Below are 20025 nucleotides of genomic sequence, written 5' to 3'. Positions count from 1 at the left end.
TAACAGATATGAGACTTTCATTTATTATGCGCACAGCATTTTCTGGTATGGGCCTTTTTATTGTAGTGGGTCATTTATAAATAATGTCAATGGAGTTAGTTCTGAATCACTTATGCGATTGCCCGCACTCACAATTACCAACAAAACACCGAACATAGCCGATGATTCAGGACTATTTGTAGCTACTCTAGCAATGCAACCAATGATATTAAGGTAGCGCAAATATAACTAATAGATTTTATAATTTATACAATTAATTCTTTAACTTGAATGAAGGCTCTCTTCTAACGGGATTCTATGTACTAGTAAGTAGCAAAATATATATTTCTTTAATACTTACTCTTTATTGGAATGCCTCAAATTGTTTTAGTCTTTTCCGAAATAATATTTAATTAGTGTTTTGAGTAGGTGTATTTTAAAAACTCATTATTCTATATAACAGAGGTCTTCAGGTTTAATCACAGTTTTTTTTGAGAGAAATTACAAAAGCACAGGTTTGCACCTATTCAAAACAAGAATCCCTAAAGAAAATAATGTAATAAATAACATAATATTTTATCTTAGAAGAAAATTCTGTTATACTCTGGTGATTGACAGAACATTTATATGAACTCCTACTTATCTAAATGCTATGTTTTATAAAATTATCTACACATTATTTCCAAAGAAATTTCACTACATAGGTACATATTATACATTACCACAAATAAATAATAAAGTGCCATAATTAATTTAAATATTTTGGAAAAATTATCACCCCGGTAGAACATATGGGTCTCCAAAATGTGGATGCTATTTTAATAGACTGTTTACGAGGAATGGTTGATTGCCATTTGCCCATCCCATCCCTTGCTCTGGATCAAACATGTTAAAAAAGCAGCATGGGATTTTTTTATATGCAGGATTCAAACCCACACCTATGGCTTTAGAAACGGGCGCACTCAAACACTACTCCACTGTGAGGTACAATGATTGACGAGTCGATATAAAATAAAATTGATCAAAAATATTTATTGAATTATCAAAGATCGGTAGAGACTTTGGCTTTAGATGACTTAAAGTAAATTAACCTTTCGATAGTTCATAAACGAAATAATTTGTTATTCCTATTAACCACTGTAATAATTATTTGAGCTTAATAAAACGTTAAATTTATTCTAAGTCGGGTTGTTATCATCTGAATGCCAACTATTTCTGTGCTGCTTCTCATTGGCCTCTCCGCTCTTGGGTAAATTGGATTTTTTTATTTCTCCTTTGGGTGGCTTTGAAAATCCGCTTATCTGTGATAGACGCTCCTCTTCGATTTCCTCAGGAATTGAGTCGCGGCGAGCCATCCTTTCATGGTCTACCAAGACTGCCAGAGCGGGTTGCGATATATTCTTTTGACTCAGTTTTGGAGCACTGCTCGCTAACTGAAATTAAAATTATAATAAAATATTTAATATTCCTCTGATTTTTACTGCACATTGAATATCTCTACATGGATTACACATACAGCACTCACCTTTGTCCTGTTTCACTATATAGAGGAGTGATACAAACCCTTTTTTGTTTGTGAAATATCGGAGAACCCCTACCTGACTAACACATATTAAGGTTCCCAGTAATAACATATATTCAACAGTCTGATTGTGAATAAAAATATATATTATATACTATGAAAATTCTATTGTTAACAGAAATCTGCAAATAAATTATTAATAATAGCGCGAAATCTGCTGCTGCATCTTTGCTAGAATAGTTGATAACTGTAGCTTCTTGTTTTGGAAAGACGGCTGCATTGACATCCATTCACTTTCTCTGTTTAGTTTTTATTACTGATATGGCTGAAAAAGTCTTCTCATATGAATACGAGTAGGTTTGTAGTCGACAATTCGGACAATTTACGAGTATCATAATTTTATTGATTTCCATAGCAACGCGCATATATAAAAAAATAGTTGATGGGACCTCCTTAGCAACCAGCAGTAGTCTTTTGTTTCAATGTTTAGAAAATAAAAAGAAGCTTACAGACCTTACAGATAAGTTTGTAGGTCTTTATAATCTATATTTTATTAAAAAATTTAATTTGTAAATAATAAAATAAATAAATAATAATTTGCCTTGGTCTTCTTGGTACTTATTTCGTAATATTCATGCGGAAATCACATACCTATTACCTGTATTTTTTTACATCGAAGGGTTTAGTTGATACGTGCAATATTATTGTAGGCATGCATTGTAAATGTTTCTCCCGGTGCCATTTTTTTTTTTGTAATAATTGATTTCGATAATTTTATTGAAACCAGCTGCATACTTAGCCGTGCTTTTGGAACCCAAATTTATTGACGCGGAACACTACTCTGTCGTGGGGAATTATTACTATGCAAATATTTTTATTAGGTATATTGTTTCAATCAACGGACAATGATACTTACTTTGCTGTTGCTGTTCCTTTCGTTTTGCCGCGACAGTGATGGATTAGAGATGTTATTTTTGGTATGGTTGATTTCCAATGCAGATTTGAGCAAGTCCATCTTTGATGCACTTCCTCGCGGAGTTGTTTTATTTGATATTTCAACGTTGCTACTTCGTCTTGTGCTATTACTTCGGCTTCTATACAGCTCGTTTATATCTCCTTGTGAAAGCTGGAAAAATAAAATGTGAGTAAGTATGGCTGTAAATTCAAATTTGCATAATTATTTTATTAGTAGGTATATACTTTATCAGTTTACCAACAAATCGTGGCAATTAATATTCTTTTTAAATATTTAAATGCTAAAACGATAAATATTGGGTATGAAGCCACGCGAAAAATTATAAGTAGAATAGTAGATCCTACTTAGGGATTGCAATACCGGTATTTAAAAACCGGTATTCCAGTATTTTTCGATACCGAAATACCGGTTTTAAAAATCAGACGAATACTGATATATTCGGTATTAAAAGTAGAAAGATTTCTCTATGAAATAATAAGTAGGTATACACTATAACGGACTTGTTTGTAAGTACCTAATTTTTTACCGAAGAGTAGCTTATACATAAATGGAGAAATATATTTTTTAAAACAAAGCAGTGGGCAATATTGTGTGTGGTTTTACTGGATAAAAGTAAAAAAATTACTAAATGTAAAAAGTGCAATAAATTAATAAAACGCTACGTAGAATTACCAGTGGGGCACATACACATCTAAAAACACTTAATATTATAAGTTAATTTAAAGATCATTCGAAGAAGAAAGTGCCAATAGTTCAACTACTAGGTATTTGTAAACCTCAGTATCTCTTTACCTATTTTTAATTGTTTACATATTATGTACATAGAAGAGATTTTTTAAATTAGGTATATTTATTGGTAGATATTTTTTTCCATATATTTCACGAATACCGGTATTCAATAGAAAATACCGGTATTGATACTTTCATTCGGTATTGCAATCCCTAAATTCCTACCGAAGTACAATTTCTGTTTTCCAATACGTAAGGAAGTTTCAATCTAACAATATAATATTGTAATGATCCATGTTTCATAGTACTGTGCAAGCTATGGGTCGTGTAACGTGTATGTTATAGATAAATAAAAAATACAACATACTCGCACTCGCGAGCCTCTTGGTAAAGATGTAAGCGATCCGATGGGATTATAGTGAATCATCATGGAGAGTCTTTCCGTGGAAACCATAGTTGCAGCTTCCTTCGTTAAAGGTTCTCCATTCAATTTTTCTGGATCTCCATTCTCGCCTATAATTAGGTAATATTTTTCATTTCATTGTTAATGGAATAATTAAATGATTATTAATTCAATGATAGCTCATTATTTTCACCCATATCTACACAAATGTCTGTTTTAGTTTAAAGCGATCTATAAAATCTGTTTATTTTTTTATAAATACAATGCACATAATATTATCCAAAATAGATAATCAGCACCTACATCAGAATTACTGTGTCGTATATAAGTACATATTCTTCAGTCAATTACACATACCTGAAACTTGAAATTTCTAAAACCGAAAGTCCATAGACAACAAGTGACTGTAAAATCTTAAATTGGGTTTTACGGAAACTGTTTTTTTCTGGCTCTCATGTACAGGTAGTATATACCTAATAATAATAAAATCCTCATCCTGTCAATATTGTATATAAGTCTCGTAAACAAAACTTTGGAAATTGTTATGAATTAGGTACTTAATTAGTTAGTTTTATAAAGTATATTTACCAATTTAGCATATTATTCTATTTATGTATAATAAAGTATACATAATGTATTCTTGCCTATATCATCCAGATCTTCATCATCCGTGCCAGAGTCTCCGATTTTCCTCAGCCAGAAGTAATGCAAAAGTCCGTAGCATATCCCTCCAAGACACGCCACCAGCCCCATGTAGCGGAAAGCTTCGCGAGTTCCAAACGATGATATGAGAAATCCGCCCGCAAAGCTTCCACTACCTCTCCCTATATATACGACATAATTTTCAATATCATAATATTATTAAGTATTTTCTTTCGATTTGAAAACGTTTTAATATAATGATTTAACTTACTAAGAAACGTTAAAGCAACTAATTACCCACACAATTTGGCGGGAATATGACATCATGGAATTAATCCTTCGCCCCTGAATCTTTTGATAACTAGGTACTGTCAGGTATTTTATTTAAAAATAATAAACATTATAATATATAGCATAGCTGCGGGTTTAAATAAGGCGTCTGCTAAATTCACATGTTGTTTGTTCAACTAGTTTTTGGATTTAGACCATGGACCTAAAATGTTGACTTTATGAATATACAAATATCTTTTAAGATTTTTTTTCAAAAGGCGGCCATGATCTACATTTGTATGTTATTTACATGTAGATTTGCATAAAATAATATAGCAGTGAAAATAACACAAGTTTTACGTTTTATTTTAAGAATTTCATAAATTCAAATAAAAAAATAATTGTTCAGTCTCTCAGTTTCTAATTTATGTAAATTAACAAATTAATCAAAAAAAAAAGTTAAGGACAATAATTGTTACAGGTGTTGTTGGTTCGAATGATGTGTAGGGTATACCTAGACTGAAATGTGCCATTCCTAAAACACCTATGAGTGTTGCCAGTAAACTTTTTGGTGCCAGAAGAGCGCAATAAGTTGCAGCTGCCACCCACATCAAATGAACCGACAGAGACTCCATTGCCTCGAAAGGGAAGCACCACCAAGCATTTCTGTAAACGAAATATTAATTTAATCCACTGTTATTTTAGTTATGGATAATGTATTGGTTTATCTTTATATAATATAAGCCCCTGTGTAAACACAAACAGATCGACATACATGTGTATCTATTTCATGGCTTATTTATATTTTATAACAGCTTTCCACGCTATTTTGCAAAATTTTCCCTGTTTTGTTTCTCTGTTTTCTGTCTCAAACATCTCATCATTGGGGCGATTTCAAGTTTTCAACATCTCAACCTCTACATCAGTCTACGGCGTAGACTACGCCCTACGGCAGAACATCGACAACGTAGCACCGTAACACTTTTTTTAGTATAACACTCTTACACTAGCCATAATATGGTGCGCTTCTTCTTTTTTTCCATTAAATTAGAACACACTGATTACTCACTCGATAAAGGAATATCCCACAAGTCGAGCAGAGTGTGAGAAAAAGGCGATAACAATTACGTTAACATGACCAACTTTCGCTGTGATGGTTTCGGCGCCATACAAAAATGGAATACTACTAAGTGTCCCCACCGTTACAGTTATACCTAAAAAATAAAAACAGTATATGGTTATTATTAAATAAAATAAAACACAATATATGGTGCTCATTCCATATAGTTACTATGTGGAATAAGAGCAATGTCTTTCCACCTACAAGAAATTGACAGTTAACAGCATTAAAGAAAAAAATACTATCTTTTAATATTTATTACAATACATTATTACATTTTTGCATGCCTAATGTGCTAAAAAATCACATTCACAATGTATACCTTTTTATGTTGAGATGTCACAATTTAATTATGATATATATAAAAGAAAAACATATTTCCAATCTTTTTTGATTTCGAACCCCGGACCCATTTTGGGAAATTTTGGAGAATTCCTACCAGGTACACATTAAGGTATATTGAAAAATAAATGTGTAGGCAGTGACAAATTTTTTGAAAAAGTGCTGCCCTTGAACAGATTCAAAATACCGTCATTAAGTAACTTGTTTTTTTTGGTAATATTCATGTAATGTTTACATAAAACATTTAAAATTGTATTAAATCTGTCCGTAAGCAACACGTGACTTGCTTGCTCGCATTCATTATGAAAAACATCAAACATTTTCATTCTGATTAAGGTTTCAAATTGTATCTTCTGCGATAGTCCCTGATATATTTTGCGGAACCCTGTTGGGAATCACAGCTTTAAGAACATACTAGGTTTAGTCAATTTAGAAGTGGTAACTGTTAATTTTTTATAGAATGACATTTAAAAATAAAATAAATCTGAATATGTAGTACCAACATATTCCAATGATATCAGGTTCAGGTTTTTTTATAAATTAGTTACGAAAAAAAACAAAAAAACTTCGCCATCATTTGTCTTCAAATAATATCAATAATTAGTCTTTCTTTTCAGACATCTAATTATAAAGAAAAACATAGTATAGGAATAGATTAATAAATCCGATATTTTTATAGCACCTCGTGTAATTAATAACATATTATTATATAATATTATGTAATGTTTGCAAGTACTGTCAAAATTGTAAGATAAATCAAACCGATCGTATGTATAATCGATATTTTTAGTAAACCAATAGTTACTTTAATATTGTCATGATGGTAAAATATATTTCAAAGTTATATGCATTTATCTTACCCAATAGATAGTTTGGCGCACCCAATTCCTTCAAGTAAAGGAACAGAAATGATTCGATAAATCCCCAGAAATTTCCAAGCGCGAACAAAAAGAATATGAAAAGTATGACGTGGGGCATCTTTATAATATTGACGAGATCTCGGAATAGATTATCAGCCGGAAGTTTGGCTCCAAGGGGCATCATCAGGACAGTCACGGCTGATATTGTTAACAGGACGTCATACGTATAAAAAGCAGCTGAATAATCCGTGTAACCTAATAAAAAGCACATACATTTTTTAATAAATACATTTAAACAAGGTGACAAGCTAATTAAACCTAAAAAGAGAAATAAAAATGTTGATCTCGCATTTATTAATATTCAGACCGTGAGCACTTGTCTTGTAATGTTATCTCATTTAGTCTCCCGAAATAAATGACTAAATAAATATTGTGGTTATAATATATTTTGGTATCCATTATTTTATGAGAAAAAGTCACTCGAATTTTGTCAATCTACAAAAAAATCAAATAGCATGAAAGAATTTATTTTACTACAATTAAAAAAATCTTATTGGTTAAATGAGTTACTGATTGGCGTTTACGTTATTTTAAAGACAAAGTTTATTTTGTTAATTTTACGATATTTGAGACAGCGAATAGAATTGAATTAAGCTAGATCTTTTACAATTAATAAGGCCTATAAGGTAGGTAGTGTTATGCCTGAGGAGTAGGAAATCCAATAAACAAGAACTTTACAAAGAGGTATTTACTTTTAAAAAGAACGATTAGATCGTAGTTAATTTTATGTATGTCTATAAATTTAGAATTGCTGCTGGCATACCATGCCAGCTTGCTAAAGGACAGGATCCAATTGCCACATTTAATGTGACGACAATATCTAATCAACGCCTCTTCCCTCTTTATATTCTACCTGAAGCTGTCCGTACTGGTGCTATGTCACCCTCACAAAAATGGGTCACTGGCAGAACATTCAAGTAAAGGTATCTTACAGCTTATGAAATATGTACAGAAATATATAATAATATTAATCTTCTCAAAATTACAAACAACTCCTGGTAATAAAATCGTCAGAGCCAGTTTTAGACTACTTAAATAGACTGAAACATTCAATTACATATTGCTTACCAACTTTTTTGCTCTTCATATCAATAAGAACACCAGTTATAGGAGAGAAAATGGCCATCCCAATACTAGAAAAGAGCCTTTCGCGACCAAAGTCTCCACCGTACTTCTGAATCATAGTCAGAGCGATCGGATCCATGATTGTCACGCCCGCAGAAAGCATTATCGTCCCCAAAAATCTCAAAACGAAATATATCCAAAATGTTGTATCGTCGCTCTCCTTATAATCTGGGGGACATATTTCTGGACCACCGTATCTGTAATAAAACATTAATTAATTGAAGAGGTGTTATGATTTTTGACATTCTGATTTAATAATGGTAGCGATGTCAACAAACTCTCAGCCACCCATTATATATTACATATTATTCATTTCGGACGATATAAATAAAACGACCTAACAATAACTTAGTATCGTGATCAGACATCGTCATTCGATGCAGCCAGTGGCGCACTCAGGATTTAATATTGGGAGGAGCCCAAGGAGGAGAATGTAAATTAGTCCCAAAGGCTCGTTTTCTTCTTCATATAATTAGTTTTACATATTTTCACAATACACGGCGGTATACCTATTTGAATAGTTTCTCCTAGTTTTTATTAAAGTGGAGGCATAGTGGCGGCAACCGTTGAGCGTGTCATCAGCGACCTTGCTGGATATGTGCGCCTAGTATGCTAAAACATTACTCAAATAATATCGGCTGTGCTACCCGCTTGGTCTAGAGAGCTACAATATTTAAGCCGAATTCCACTGAAATAAAAATGTTCTGTTGATTTACACCACCACCGACTGTAGTGGGTGTAGTCGTTCTTTTCGCCGAATGTTTATCGTTGATTCTTGTTTTTTTAATATTGAGGTTCCAAAATATTAATTGAAAATGGACAAAAAAAAGTATTATTGCATTTAACTTATACACAAACCTACTCAACACAACACAGCCTAATTTCTCGTATATCGGTCTTTTGTCTATTGTACTCGGTGTACCTACACCATGACCCCCACATCCTGAAACGGGCCCTCAGTCTAGGATATTTGGCGGGCCCCCTACCTACCGCGTAGATTAAAGGAAATACTACATTAAAGTTTTTCAAATTGTGTTTCAGTTCAAATTAAGGGTACTTAATTAGTACTTACTAGGGCACATAATAATCAGAAAATATATTGCACAATTATATAATTTAAAATGTTTATGGCTATTTTTTCGATTGAAGCTAATTTATGATGTGTGTTTATCTCATTTATCTGGTCAACCCGACACGCCGGGCCCCCGAGAATTTTTTGACAGTTACAAAATTAGTTAATTACAAAGTTGACAGAATTACAAATCATTTTTTTGCCGTGTTTTTATTTGTCTAAGCCCCAAGGTATGGTTTATTGGCTTACAATTTCAATGTTTAAAATCATTTTGATAATTTTCATGTTTGGGGGGTGCCAGGGATGGATTTATGTGCCACAAATGAATTTATATTATTTACTACTCATAAGTACCTTCTCGACACCCATGATGGCCGTGTGGCTTAAACGCCGGCCTATTGAGTCGAGGGTCCCAGGTTCGAATCCTGGGTCTGACAAGTACACATATTGTTTTTCAATCTGTGTATAAGTCAGAGTATGGACCTAATAGGTTGAGCAAGTGGTTGACATCCATTTCTCGTAAAAATAAAAATCTGTTAATACAAACCTCCACTCTGTGGAGGCCCATATGATCCTACTAGGATCGGACATGGTTGAAAGAAGAAAGAAAGAAGAAGTACCTTCTCAATATTGCATGAAATATTATTGAAGCTTAAAAAATAACGCGCAAAAACTTAAATGTCCGGCGTAGCCAGTGCGTTGCAGTTAATTGTCATGTCGTAGACCCCGCTACGCAAGGCAGCGAAAAAAATTTCGTGAAATCATTACGAACAATGAACGAGTCTTGCACTACTATTATTCATTTTACTTTATGACATAAGTCGCGCGTACTTATTTACCTATTACTGTGGGAGTGGAGTATGGACACGAAAAATATATTCACCGTCTCATTATGATATACCTACCTACTCTATTATAGCATTAATATTATTGCGTATTTTTAGTTGGAGTAGGTACTTACTATAAAATTATAAATACTCACCTATTTTATAATTATTATTAATTTAAACGATATCTATTTTTAACTTATATTTGTATTCTAGGTATTTTCAATTCATTGTGATTAGCTGTAAATAACGGGATATATTTTAATACAATATTTAGGTGCTTATCAACTTCACTTTTTTACCACGTTTTTATTAGCTCGTATTCTTGTTTGTCCAGTAAATTTTTTTTCTTGTGTGTCCAGTACAATTTTTTTCTTATTTGTCCAAGATTTGAAACTTTTAGAATATATTATCAGAATACGACGACAATGCATTCTTTTAATACTTTTGGCCATCTTTAAGCAGAATTGAATTCATTTTCAGTTAATTCTGTTTTGTATGGAAAGTTATTTCGGAAAAAAAATCGTAAAAAGTAAAACACTATTATTGGTTGCTAAGGGGGTCCTAGCAACTAAATTATTAATATATACGTGCGTTACTATGGAAATCATGGATATAAGAAGTTCTTTTTATCTTGTAATTATTTATTTAGATGTTTAAAATATTTGGTACCTATTGATACCATAGTTCAAATGAATGTATAAGTTAAACATTATACGAGTATTGTAACAATTGTTACAGGTTGTGGGCAAATTTAAATGTAATTATTAGTAAAGCAATGCCTCTCAGTGGCGAAGGGTGGAGGTAGGCTGTTAAGATCCGCCATAAATAGTGCACATTAACCTTTTTCAGTCAAATGTATATGTTTTTATTAAAATAAGACTACAGTTTACAGATGGTATTGGTTGGATTTTAAAAATCAATTAATCTATCTATTATGGCTTGGTTTTCGCAGGGTTTAATTGAATTTTAAAAACTAACCAACACCATCTGTAAAATGTAGTCTTATTTCAATGAAAACAAGTATGTATGACTGACAAAGTTAAGTGTGTAATATTTATGGCGGATCTTAACAGCCTACCTCCACCCTTCGCCACTGGGCCCTCTAGTCAATGTTAAACCATCATTTTTATCAATATTTTGTTTATATTCTATAAGGTAGACTTAAATAGACTTAAGTAGACTTAAATGATTTAGTTGGTAGAGCGCCCGTCTGTGAAGCTGTGTGTCGCGGAATCGACCACGCGACTGAAAATAAAATGTAAGTTGGTTTTTATCAATACGTGTTTGATGCAAGATCCCAAAAAAGTATGTTAACATATATGCTGCACTCAATATTGAAGATGGTAATTGACTAGATTTACAACAATGTGTTATATTATACGTAGGTACCTACAAGCCAAGATAACCGTGCCACGAAAAGGCATGTGTATGCAATCAATTTAACGGAATCGTCTAACGGAAGTATGGAAGCTACAGGCAAATATATTTATTTGAATATTAGTGTTGATCGACCGATCTGATTAGAGTTTACCTAAAGTTGCACTTCTGGACCATACATTCGGCTGATGAGGCAGATATTTTTGTAGCATTTGATCCCAATACAAGTCCACCGCACCGGAGATCTTCTTTATCCAACGCTGTCAAATTCACGCCAGAATCGCGAAGGATTTTTTCCCCAAAGCGCTGTCGAAAATCAGTCACTGTTTCGTTTTCGTCCTGCAAATGAATTATGATGAAACAAACATATTCACAAGTTTATAAAAAAATATATTATTAGTCACTATGAAAATTACAAAGTATTAATTTATTAATATTGATCACTTTGTTTCATCAAAAATAAAGTTTGATAATACGGATTGGAGTGTTTCCTACTGTTTATTCCAAATGTGGTACTACTATGTTATGGTGATGGAAAGAATGAGGGGAGAGGAAATTACCTACATCACAGAATACCCATGACCTAAACGTAAAAAAATATAGGTCAGTAGTCAGTACTTCCCAATATTATGGCCCTATTTGAGTACTCTTTGAGTACAAAATGTTGATAAACGAAAAGAAACTATTGTTTTACATATAAATAAAATAATTTAGTATTTGTGTACTGATTGATGTCATTGTGATAATATTATATTCTTTAAGTAACTTTTATCATCGGTGCCTGGGTATAAATGTCCGAATTAGTAGTAGCCGGTTCAGAAGTGAAATAAACAATGTTTCACTCTGAATTGGCCAAGTTATGTGAAAAATAATCTCCCTAGAATTTCATTTTATTTTCACTTCAAAATCTTGTAAATTCTGGTAAAAATTCGTATTTTATTCCACTTTCTGTTTGAAAGAAGGAAAAATCGACGTTAACAATCGTGTTCTCTTGATCAAAAACTAAACCGTAGTTATTTGTAAAATTGTAAGCATGTTGTGAACATCTTAAATTTATAATTTGTAATGTTCACCGTATGTAAAAAAAATAAATAATAATAATACATTAATTTGAATTTGTAGGGAATAGTGGATTGTTTTGAGGATCGTAAATAAGCAACGTAGTTTTAATATACGATTAACTTTATTTATATTCAACTGCATGAATATTATTATATAGAAAGATTACATTTTAAATGCGCGCGTTATCAAATAACCGAAGAGAACTCCTAACTAGTATCATGCCGCACACACAGGTGCGGCGTAAGAGTGGGAAGAAGAATCTGTCTCCCTCTTACAAACAATAATCGGTATCTAGCAGCGTCGCACAGCGAGCGCTAGATGAAAACACGTACTTCTTTATTCTTATATTATTAATTATATTATTTAGTTATATTGTTATATTAGACGGCTATATACGAGGGTGGGTCAATAAGTCCTTAGAAAAGCCGACAGGTGGCGCGACTAGTACTGTAAGCGGTTTGTTTTCATGCAGCGGCACTACCAATTCAGTATGCTGCGAAGTTTCAATCAGATTGGTCGGGTTGTTGTGTGTTTCTCGTACATTTAAAAAAAAAAATTGCTTGTGGAAAATGGAAAAATGGAAAATGGAGAAAATTGAGTTTAGAGCTGTTATTAAACATTTTAATATAAAAGGGTTAACAGCAAAGGAAATAAAAAATGAGTTGGATTTAGTTCACGGCATAACTGCTCCTTCACTTGCAACTATTTATAACTGGTTAAATGAATTTAAACGTGGTCGTACATCAACAAAGGATGAACCACGCTCAGGACGTCCTGTAGAGGTGACTACACCAGAAATGATCAATAAAATCCACGATATGGTGTTAAGTGACCGAAGATTAAAGTTGAGTTGATAATTGAGGTTACAGGGATCTCAAAAGGTAGCGTCATTTCTATTTTACATGACAAATTGGGCATGAAAAATATTTCTGCAAGATGGGTGCCGCGTTTGCTCACAGTCGACAATAAACGCAATAGGGTGGTGGCCTCTAAAGCCCTGTTGTCGCTCATGCAACGCAATCCGGATAAATTTTTTCATCGCTTTGTGACTGTAGATGAAACATGGATACACCACTATACTCCCGAGACGAAAGAACAGTCAAAGCAGTGGATTGCGAAGGCAAACCATGTCCAAAGAAGGCGAAAACCGTGAAATCAGCTGGTAAGGTTATGGCTACTGTATTTTGGGATGCACGTGAAATTATTTTCGTTGACTATTTGGAAAAAGGAAAAACAATAACAGGGGATTATTATGCATCTTTATTAGACCAGCTAAAAAACAAAATTGAAGAAAAACGGCCTCATTTAAACAGGAAAAAAATCCTCTTTCATCAGGACAATGCCCGTGTTCACACATGTTTACGATCAATGGCTAAAATTGAAGAATTGAAGTTCGAATTGGTCGACCACCCACCGTATTCGCCAGATTTAGCCCCCAGTGACTTTTTCCTTTTCCCAAACTTAAAAAAATGGCTAAGTGGACAACGTTTTTTTTCAAATGAAGAAGTCATCGATCGGACAAATGCTTATTTTGAGGACCTTTCGAAAACTTATTTTTCTGACGGTTTAAAAAAAAATGAGAAACGTCTAACCAAGTGTATTGAGCTCCAAGGAGATTATGTTGAGAAATAAAAAAAAAGTACAAAAATAAAAACTGTTTTAATGCTTTTTTCTAAGGAATTATTGACCCACCCTCGTATCAACAGAATTGATTACAAAGTATAGAAGTTTCATTGAAGAAATGTATGAGTGCCACTCTTTTGATAAATGTTCTCCTAATCTCAAAAATTTGGGTACCCCTGCTGTATGAATTTGAACGCAGGATCTTAACGATCTTGTGCATGCTAGATTATTAGATTGAAGCACTATCCACTTAGCTGCGACGGCCTTATCCATACTCATTGTACCAGATATTCGGAGGGCATCCCCCTTGTATACAATTTTGTACTTGAACAATGGTAGGAGGGCAGAGTGCTGATAAAATGCAAATTTTACTGTCACAATAAGTATTATAGAATATTGCATACTTTATGTAATATATAAGTGTCAGTCGACCTCTTTTCATATGTTCAAACCAACGATTAGCTAACATCGCGGCAGTACAAAAAAAACAATTTAATGGCGTGCGCCGTCAAAATCCTTGGAAAATTATTGTCACAGCGTAGTACTCTACGAATTGTGATAGTGATGACGACAAACTATTGAAAACTTTGCTTACTGTCCAACAAGAAGATTTAGGCAATATCCGGAAGTCGTCGACTAAATGGGAGGACCTTATTAGTTCACAGTTTTAACACGTGGACAACTCGTCGCTAACCGGACATCGCTATAATCGAATTGCGGTTAAAAATGGGAGGAGCTTGTTAGTTCACAGTTTTAACACGTAGCCAAGAAGATCTTGTCGTACAGTACATTACATCACTGTGTTCGATTAAAACCTAAGAAAATCATAATTATTATGGACCTTCACAGAGTGGAGGTGTTGTATTAGTGAATGTTTATTTTTACAAGAAATTTATATTATCTATTAATTGAGCAACCTATTAGATCCATACTCTGACTCAAGGCACACATTATAAACCTTTTTTTAAATTTGTGAGAACCCGGGAACCCACGACATTAGAAGCCGACACGTTACCGCTCAGCCAAAGTAAACATTGACTACTTTTAAAAGTGAGGATGTGCGACTAGCTTATTTCATAAAAACAAAATACTTTAGTATTTTAAAGAAAAATGTGTATTCAATAATAATTATCTATCTTATGTATATGTATTTAGCGTGTAGGAGTCATCCGGTCTTCGAGAGAGTATTGATGATTGAATAACTGCTTGTGATAAATTCAATTGAAAAATTGGTTGTTATCAAAATTAGAAATATAATTAGATATATATTCTACGAAATCATTTAATTCGAAGTTCTAGGAGAATACGACGTCACAAACAGTTATACGACAATGCACAAAGACTCCCCTGCTGGCGATCAAATGTACAGCATGCCCACCATATTCCGAACTCACGAAATCCAAAAATAATCCCAACCGAATACTTTGATGGGAAGTGAAAGGGAGGAAAAGGGTGCACGTTGGTGTTGTTTGGCGTGCGGTACTATAATGGAAGAGGATAATAATTGACGAGGGATAATTTATACCATTAGATGAAGATCCACAACTGTGTATTGAACAGACTTGAAAGTGGGTCGATTGTTTTTGACCCTCCATCGGTTAAATTCGGTGTAAATCTGTGGCTGGATCCGACTGACTTTGTACTACCTTACATACTAGTAGCTAGTCTAAAATTAGAAATATATTTGTTAGACTACGTACTTTCTTATGGAATCGGTACGCAATGTAAATGAGGTCTCTGCTATTATTGCTATTATTAATTGATGTGTGAAGGATTCAAGATGAAAATTGTTAATGTACTATAGTTTTTTTTAGAAATACATTGTGCAGAACTCACTTGATATTTTTTTTTTTTAGAATTATTAGTAATAATAACCATGTCCTTGCTTTTTCGTACAAGATGGTTGTTAGTAATTTTGAACAATCACAAACACCCAGGCTTTGAGAAATACACATAAATATTGTGTCCTGACCGGGATCGAACCCAGAACTCCCGGGTGGAAGGCAAGCGCCTTACGCACTGCACCACGAGAGACGCCTGATATTAATTATTAATGCCAATTGGGAGGACAATAATAATTATGTTCAAATAAATCGCTTCAGGTATTGATACATTCCATTTGCGTGGGATGAGTTTAAATAGATGTTGTTTTTAAATTCTTAATATACTTAGTATTTAGTTTACTCATATTTTTCTTATTATGCCGTTTTTTTATTGTAATTTTTTTGTCTTATTTTATTCGCACATAATATTATGTAAGTATAATATTTTCTGTATAGTATTTATTATCTATGTGTCTTGTTATGAACCTCTATAATAAATTCTAAATAAATTTGAATTCCAACAAAAGGTTGATAACATTAATTTTACAAATTAAATATTACCTGTTCCATCTCAATCCCAAGCTGTTCAACTGGCTCTCCAAGATCTGGATGCATATCGATTAAATAAGACGTCCCTTCTTCAAAATATTCTGGTATTACATTGGATATAGTTTCGTTTTCATCGCTGTAATAAAAATGTTGGTGTTATTATTTAATTTTAGATACAGTTATTCCGCAATTTCAACGTACCTGTATTAATAGTTATGTTGCTATATTTTTTTAATTATTGAATGAAGTGATGTAGGTATATTTAAACGTATACACATTTTATGTAAACCATAACATGATTGTAAAACACACTAAAGTGGTAATATAAAACTTAAACCAATATATATTTTTTTTTACTAATATAGAACCATTATTACATGCTGGGTGTGATTTTATGGCGCTGAATGCAATGATAAAGTCTTTAGTGGCAATCGGGGCGTATAAATATACCTAACTGAAAATGCGGGTGAAAATCTATAATATATTGGAGTTCACCAAATGTGTAAAATAATTCAAGTAAACGTTTCCCAAAGTTCCATTTAATTAAAAATTAAACCTAGTATTTTTTTCTATCAGGGTAGCGAAATGACTAAATATTACCATAATAAATTTAATAATACTATATAAAACCCCAGTCACATTTTGCTTTTGATAAAGTCCAACAAAACATCTTTAAAATATAAAATATACTTAATTTTGAAAAACCTTAGCAACATCCTACCTCTTAACTACCTACCTCTTAAAAACCCTAGAAAAATAGTTGGGCCAAGTGGGACTCGAAATCCCTTCTTTCACTTTCCGGTTGAATGCTCTATTCTTTAAGCTATCGATCCGACTATGATTCATGCTAATTATTTATAATAACTACGTTTATCTGAGGTGTTTCAAATTCTGCTAATCGAAAGGCGATTGGTTTTGTTACAAATTAAGGTAAATGAAATTGCTAACTTATTTTTGTAACCGTCGTCAGGCGCTATCCAAATTGTATTATTGACGTTCATGTACTTGTGAATAATGAAGTTTTTTTATAAAAAAATACGTTTCTGATGGATTACAAATTAATGTAGAGACTCTAATAAATAATCTAGCATTCTTAAACCGTGTGTATGCTCAGTATAAAAAAAATATCTTGAAAATCTGAATTTATCCAATAAAAGGTCACACAATTATTGGTCGTAGTATACGTAACATATTAATGATACATTTTATATAGATAGGTATTCACTCGCTTGTACAGAATACGAATAAACAGGTACGTGTCTAACAAAAAAGTTTTATTTAAGTTCTCGCAACGAGTGTGAATTTAGTATAATTCATATAACGTTAATAACTAAAACAAGCTTTTCAAAGAAATTGCTTCATTATTAATATTTCACCTAGAATATAATGCGTCGCCGTCAGGGTCATCGTCTTGAACTTCGCTCGCATTCTCGTCTTCCAGGCTTCCATTTTTCGTATGACCGTCGTCGATGTTCCAGTTAGGCGTCGTGCTGATGTCGCTGAAATTGAGGTCACCGGTGTTCACTAGATCAGCGTCGGTGGTAATAATCGACGTCAGTTCCGGCGCTCCCGTCGTCGCGGCGATCGGCTGCAACAGCTCGCAGTGGTCGACGCACCGCCCCAGGACTAGTTCGACCTCCTCCTCCTCGGGACATTCCCTGCTGGGACACGGACTCCACCAGATCTACACGCCACACAAATACACAGCAAATTACCCCAAACTGCTTCCACATTTTCACGCAATCGTATTAACACGGCTCTATTACTATTCATCTCGCGCGACACGATAACTTCAATGAATCTCTATCAATTGTAGTTAATCTCCATACCTAATTCACGATGACATCTACACATATTGTAACACTATTAGTTAATTCTCTCGGCGAACGGATGTCAGCAATTTGCTAAAGTTCTTCAAGGAACGTAATACGCGGTCGTGCGCTGCCGCATTATTTTTTGTCAATTTTTAACAGATGACAATTTTCCTAATTCACTAAATATTAGCTAAGGGTTAAAAACGAAAACTCTCAAACCTCTACATCACCAGATATAGGATGCCTCATCACATATGCGGAAGGCATTATTCCAGGTGTCTCTTGGTGAGGAATAAACAGCAGTGAGTGGTGGAAAGCGGCATTTAAAATCAAGGTGATTATTACGACCGGTTTGTACTGGCCGAATTTATCCACAAGAAATCCTGAAATACGTTATCATAGTAAGAATTTATCGGAAATCAATAATATTGCGCTTAGTAAAAAACCCTACATAAGACACTTACCTGTAATCGGTGGGCTCAAAAATGTAGTGAACGGCAAAGCCAAGTAAACAAATGAAATTTCCGGGACCGTGAGCCCGATACTTTGCATGTGTATTGTTAAATATGGTAAAAGAGAAGCCGTGGCACCATACATTACAAATAAAGTCACTTTCAACATTACTAAATTTGGATTGATGCCCATTTTTCTGAAAAATCTTCCTGCCTTTGTGTCTTCTTCGTCCAACTCATCCATCCCTGTCCCACTGTCTTCAACCTTCTTCTTAATTTCTTCATCCATTTCGAGATTATATTTTACACACGGAACTGTAAATCACTCAAAACAAACTATTGCACCCCAACAATCGAGAATGAATTTTTCATATGCATGGTTAAAACACAAAGATCGCTGAACACATCACGTTTTGCCGCCAAGAAACCACTCTGTGCATAAAGCATCACTTATTTCAACGAAATATTCATTTTCAAAAAAAAATCACGGTTTATTTCTTTAATATATTTTCTCCCAAGATAAATAAATAAGAAAATCCTTTCTGGCCGCGTTTTGTTTGATTTTCTATCATTTTAGCACTTGGTCACATTTTATAATATATCATTAATTGAATGTGTCTTTCGGTGCTAAATCGAGATGATGCAAATGAGGTATGCAAGTAATTGTGTGATTGAATCAGATGCCCGATTACAATGTGTGTGGATAAGTGAAGTGAGTAGAAAACTTATGTGATCCTACGGCTGTGCTCAAATTGAAATTGAACCTTTATGTTTGGTCTCTTAGCCAATTTAAGAATGAAAACAAATTAGCCTCATTCGCTAGTGTGACCGTTGAAAACGGAGAGGGGGCATTATGGAAATATAAATGTGGGTGAAGCAAGGATATTTATGATTCTTTATAAAATGGGACAAATTGACACATTTTTGAGTTCATAGATGCACAGTAATTTGTGAAAAACAGAAATTTTCATGGGCGTTCATTATCGAAACGACAAAACCTTTGAGAACCATACACACTGCAAAGCCAAAAGAGGGGGAATCATTGTTGCTAATTAAATTTAATAGTGACAGCATTTTCTTCTGTTTTCTGTGCTCTAAAACTTTTTATATGTCTATTGTCTATATAGCATTGTCGACAGTGGTCTTCCACCTATCACGATCCTTTCAGCTCACACAGATCATACTCGAGCGAGACAGTCTTTTCACTTTTTTGGCTTTCGTTTTTTTTTTGTAGTCCCCATTTTGAATGTTTTGGAGGCTTTACGCCTCCTTGCTAGCTTGCATCCTTTCTAGGTGACCTGCTCATCGCATCCTTTGCAATGGTGGTGTTTATGGCCAATTTTTTCCTATTTGTGATTTCTTGTAATCCGGTAGGATCCATCGGCGTTTACATAC

At 33.6% G+C, this 20025-nt stretch overlaps 1 protein-coding gene across 1 annotated transcript; it reads right to left on the bottom strand.

Moving 5' to 3' along the window:
* Positions 1-1023: 1023 nt before the first annotated feature.
* Positions 1024-19390, bottom strand: LOC147072143 (uncharacterized). Its single transcript, XM_085946541.1, has 13 exons — positions 18643-19390; positions 18398-18561; positions 17741-18048; positions 16377-16500; positions 11462-11646; positions 7972-8225; positions 6844-7098; positions 5591-5735; positions 5036-5187; positions 4254-4433; positions 3574-3719; positions 2418-2627; positions 1024-1412 (listed from the first exon to the last, which is right to left on the bottom strand). Exons 1-13 carry the CDS (start codon positions 18917-18919, stop codon positions 1158-1160), a joined length of 2655 nt encoding a protein of 884 aa, XP_085802667.1. The 5' UTR covers positions 18920-19390; the 3' UTR covers positions 1024-1157.
* Between the last annotated feature and the right edge of the window lie 635 nt (positions 19391-20025).

Source organism: Rhyacophila brunnea, unplaced genomic scaffold, assembly GCF_057557595.1.
Source record: "Rhyacophila brunnea isolate RB1 unplaced genomic scaffold, BYU_Rbru_1.0 scaffold_2, whole genome shotgun sequence".
Classification (NCBI taxonomy): Eukaryota; Metazoa; Arthropoda; class Insecta; order Trichoptera; family Rhyacophilidae; genus Rhyacophila; species Rhyacophila brunnea.
The sequence above is the reverse complement of the archived record's forward strand: the minus strand, read 5'-3'. Positions and strand labels throughout refer to the sequence as shown.

Excerpts from the sequence above, each read along its gene's own strand:
- LOC147072143 (XM_085946541.1), bottom strand. The coding sequence starts at position 18,919 with ATGGATGAAGAAATTAAGAAGAAGGTTGAAGACAGTGGGACAGGGATG. Across the intron at positions 16,501-17,740 it reads GGCGACGCATTATATTCTAG|CGATGAAAACGAAACTATAT; the intron begins GTGAAATATTAA and ends TTTTTATTACAG. Across the intron at positions 8,226-11,461 it reads GTCCAGAAGTGCAACTTTAG|ATACGGTGGTCCAGAAATAT; the intron begins GTAAACTCTAAT and ends GTTTTATTACAG.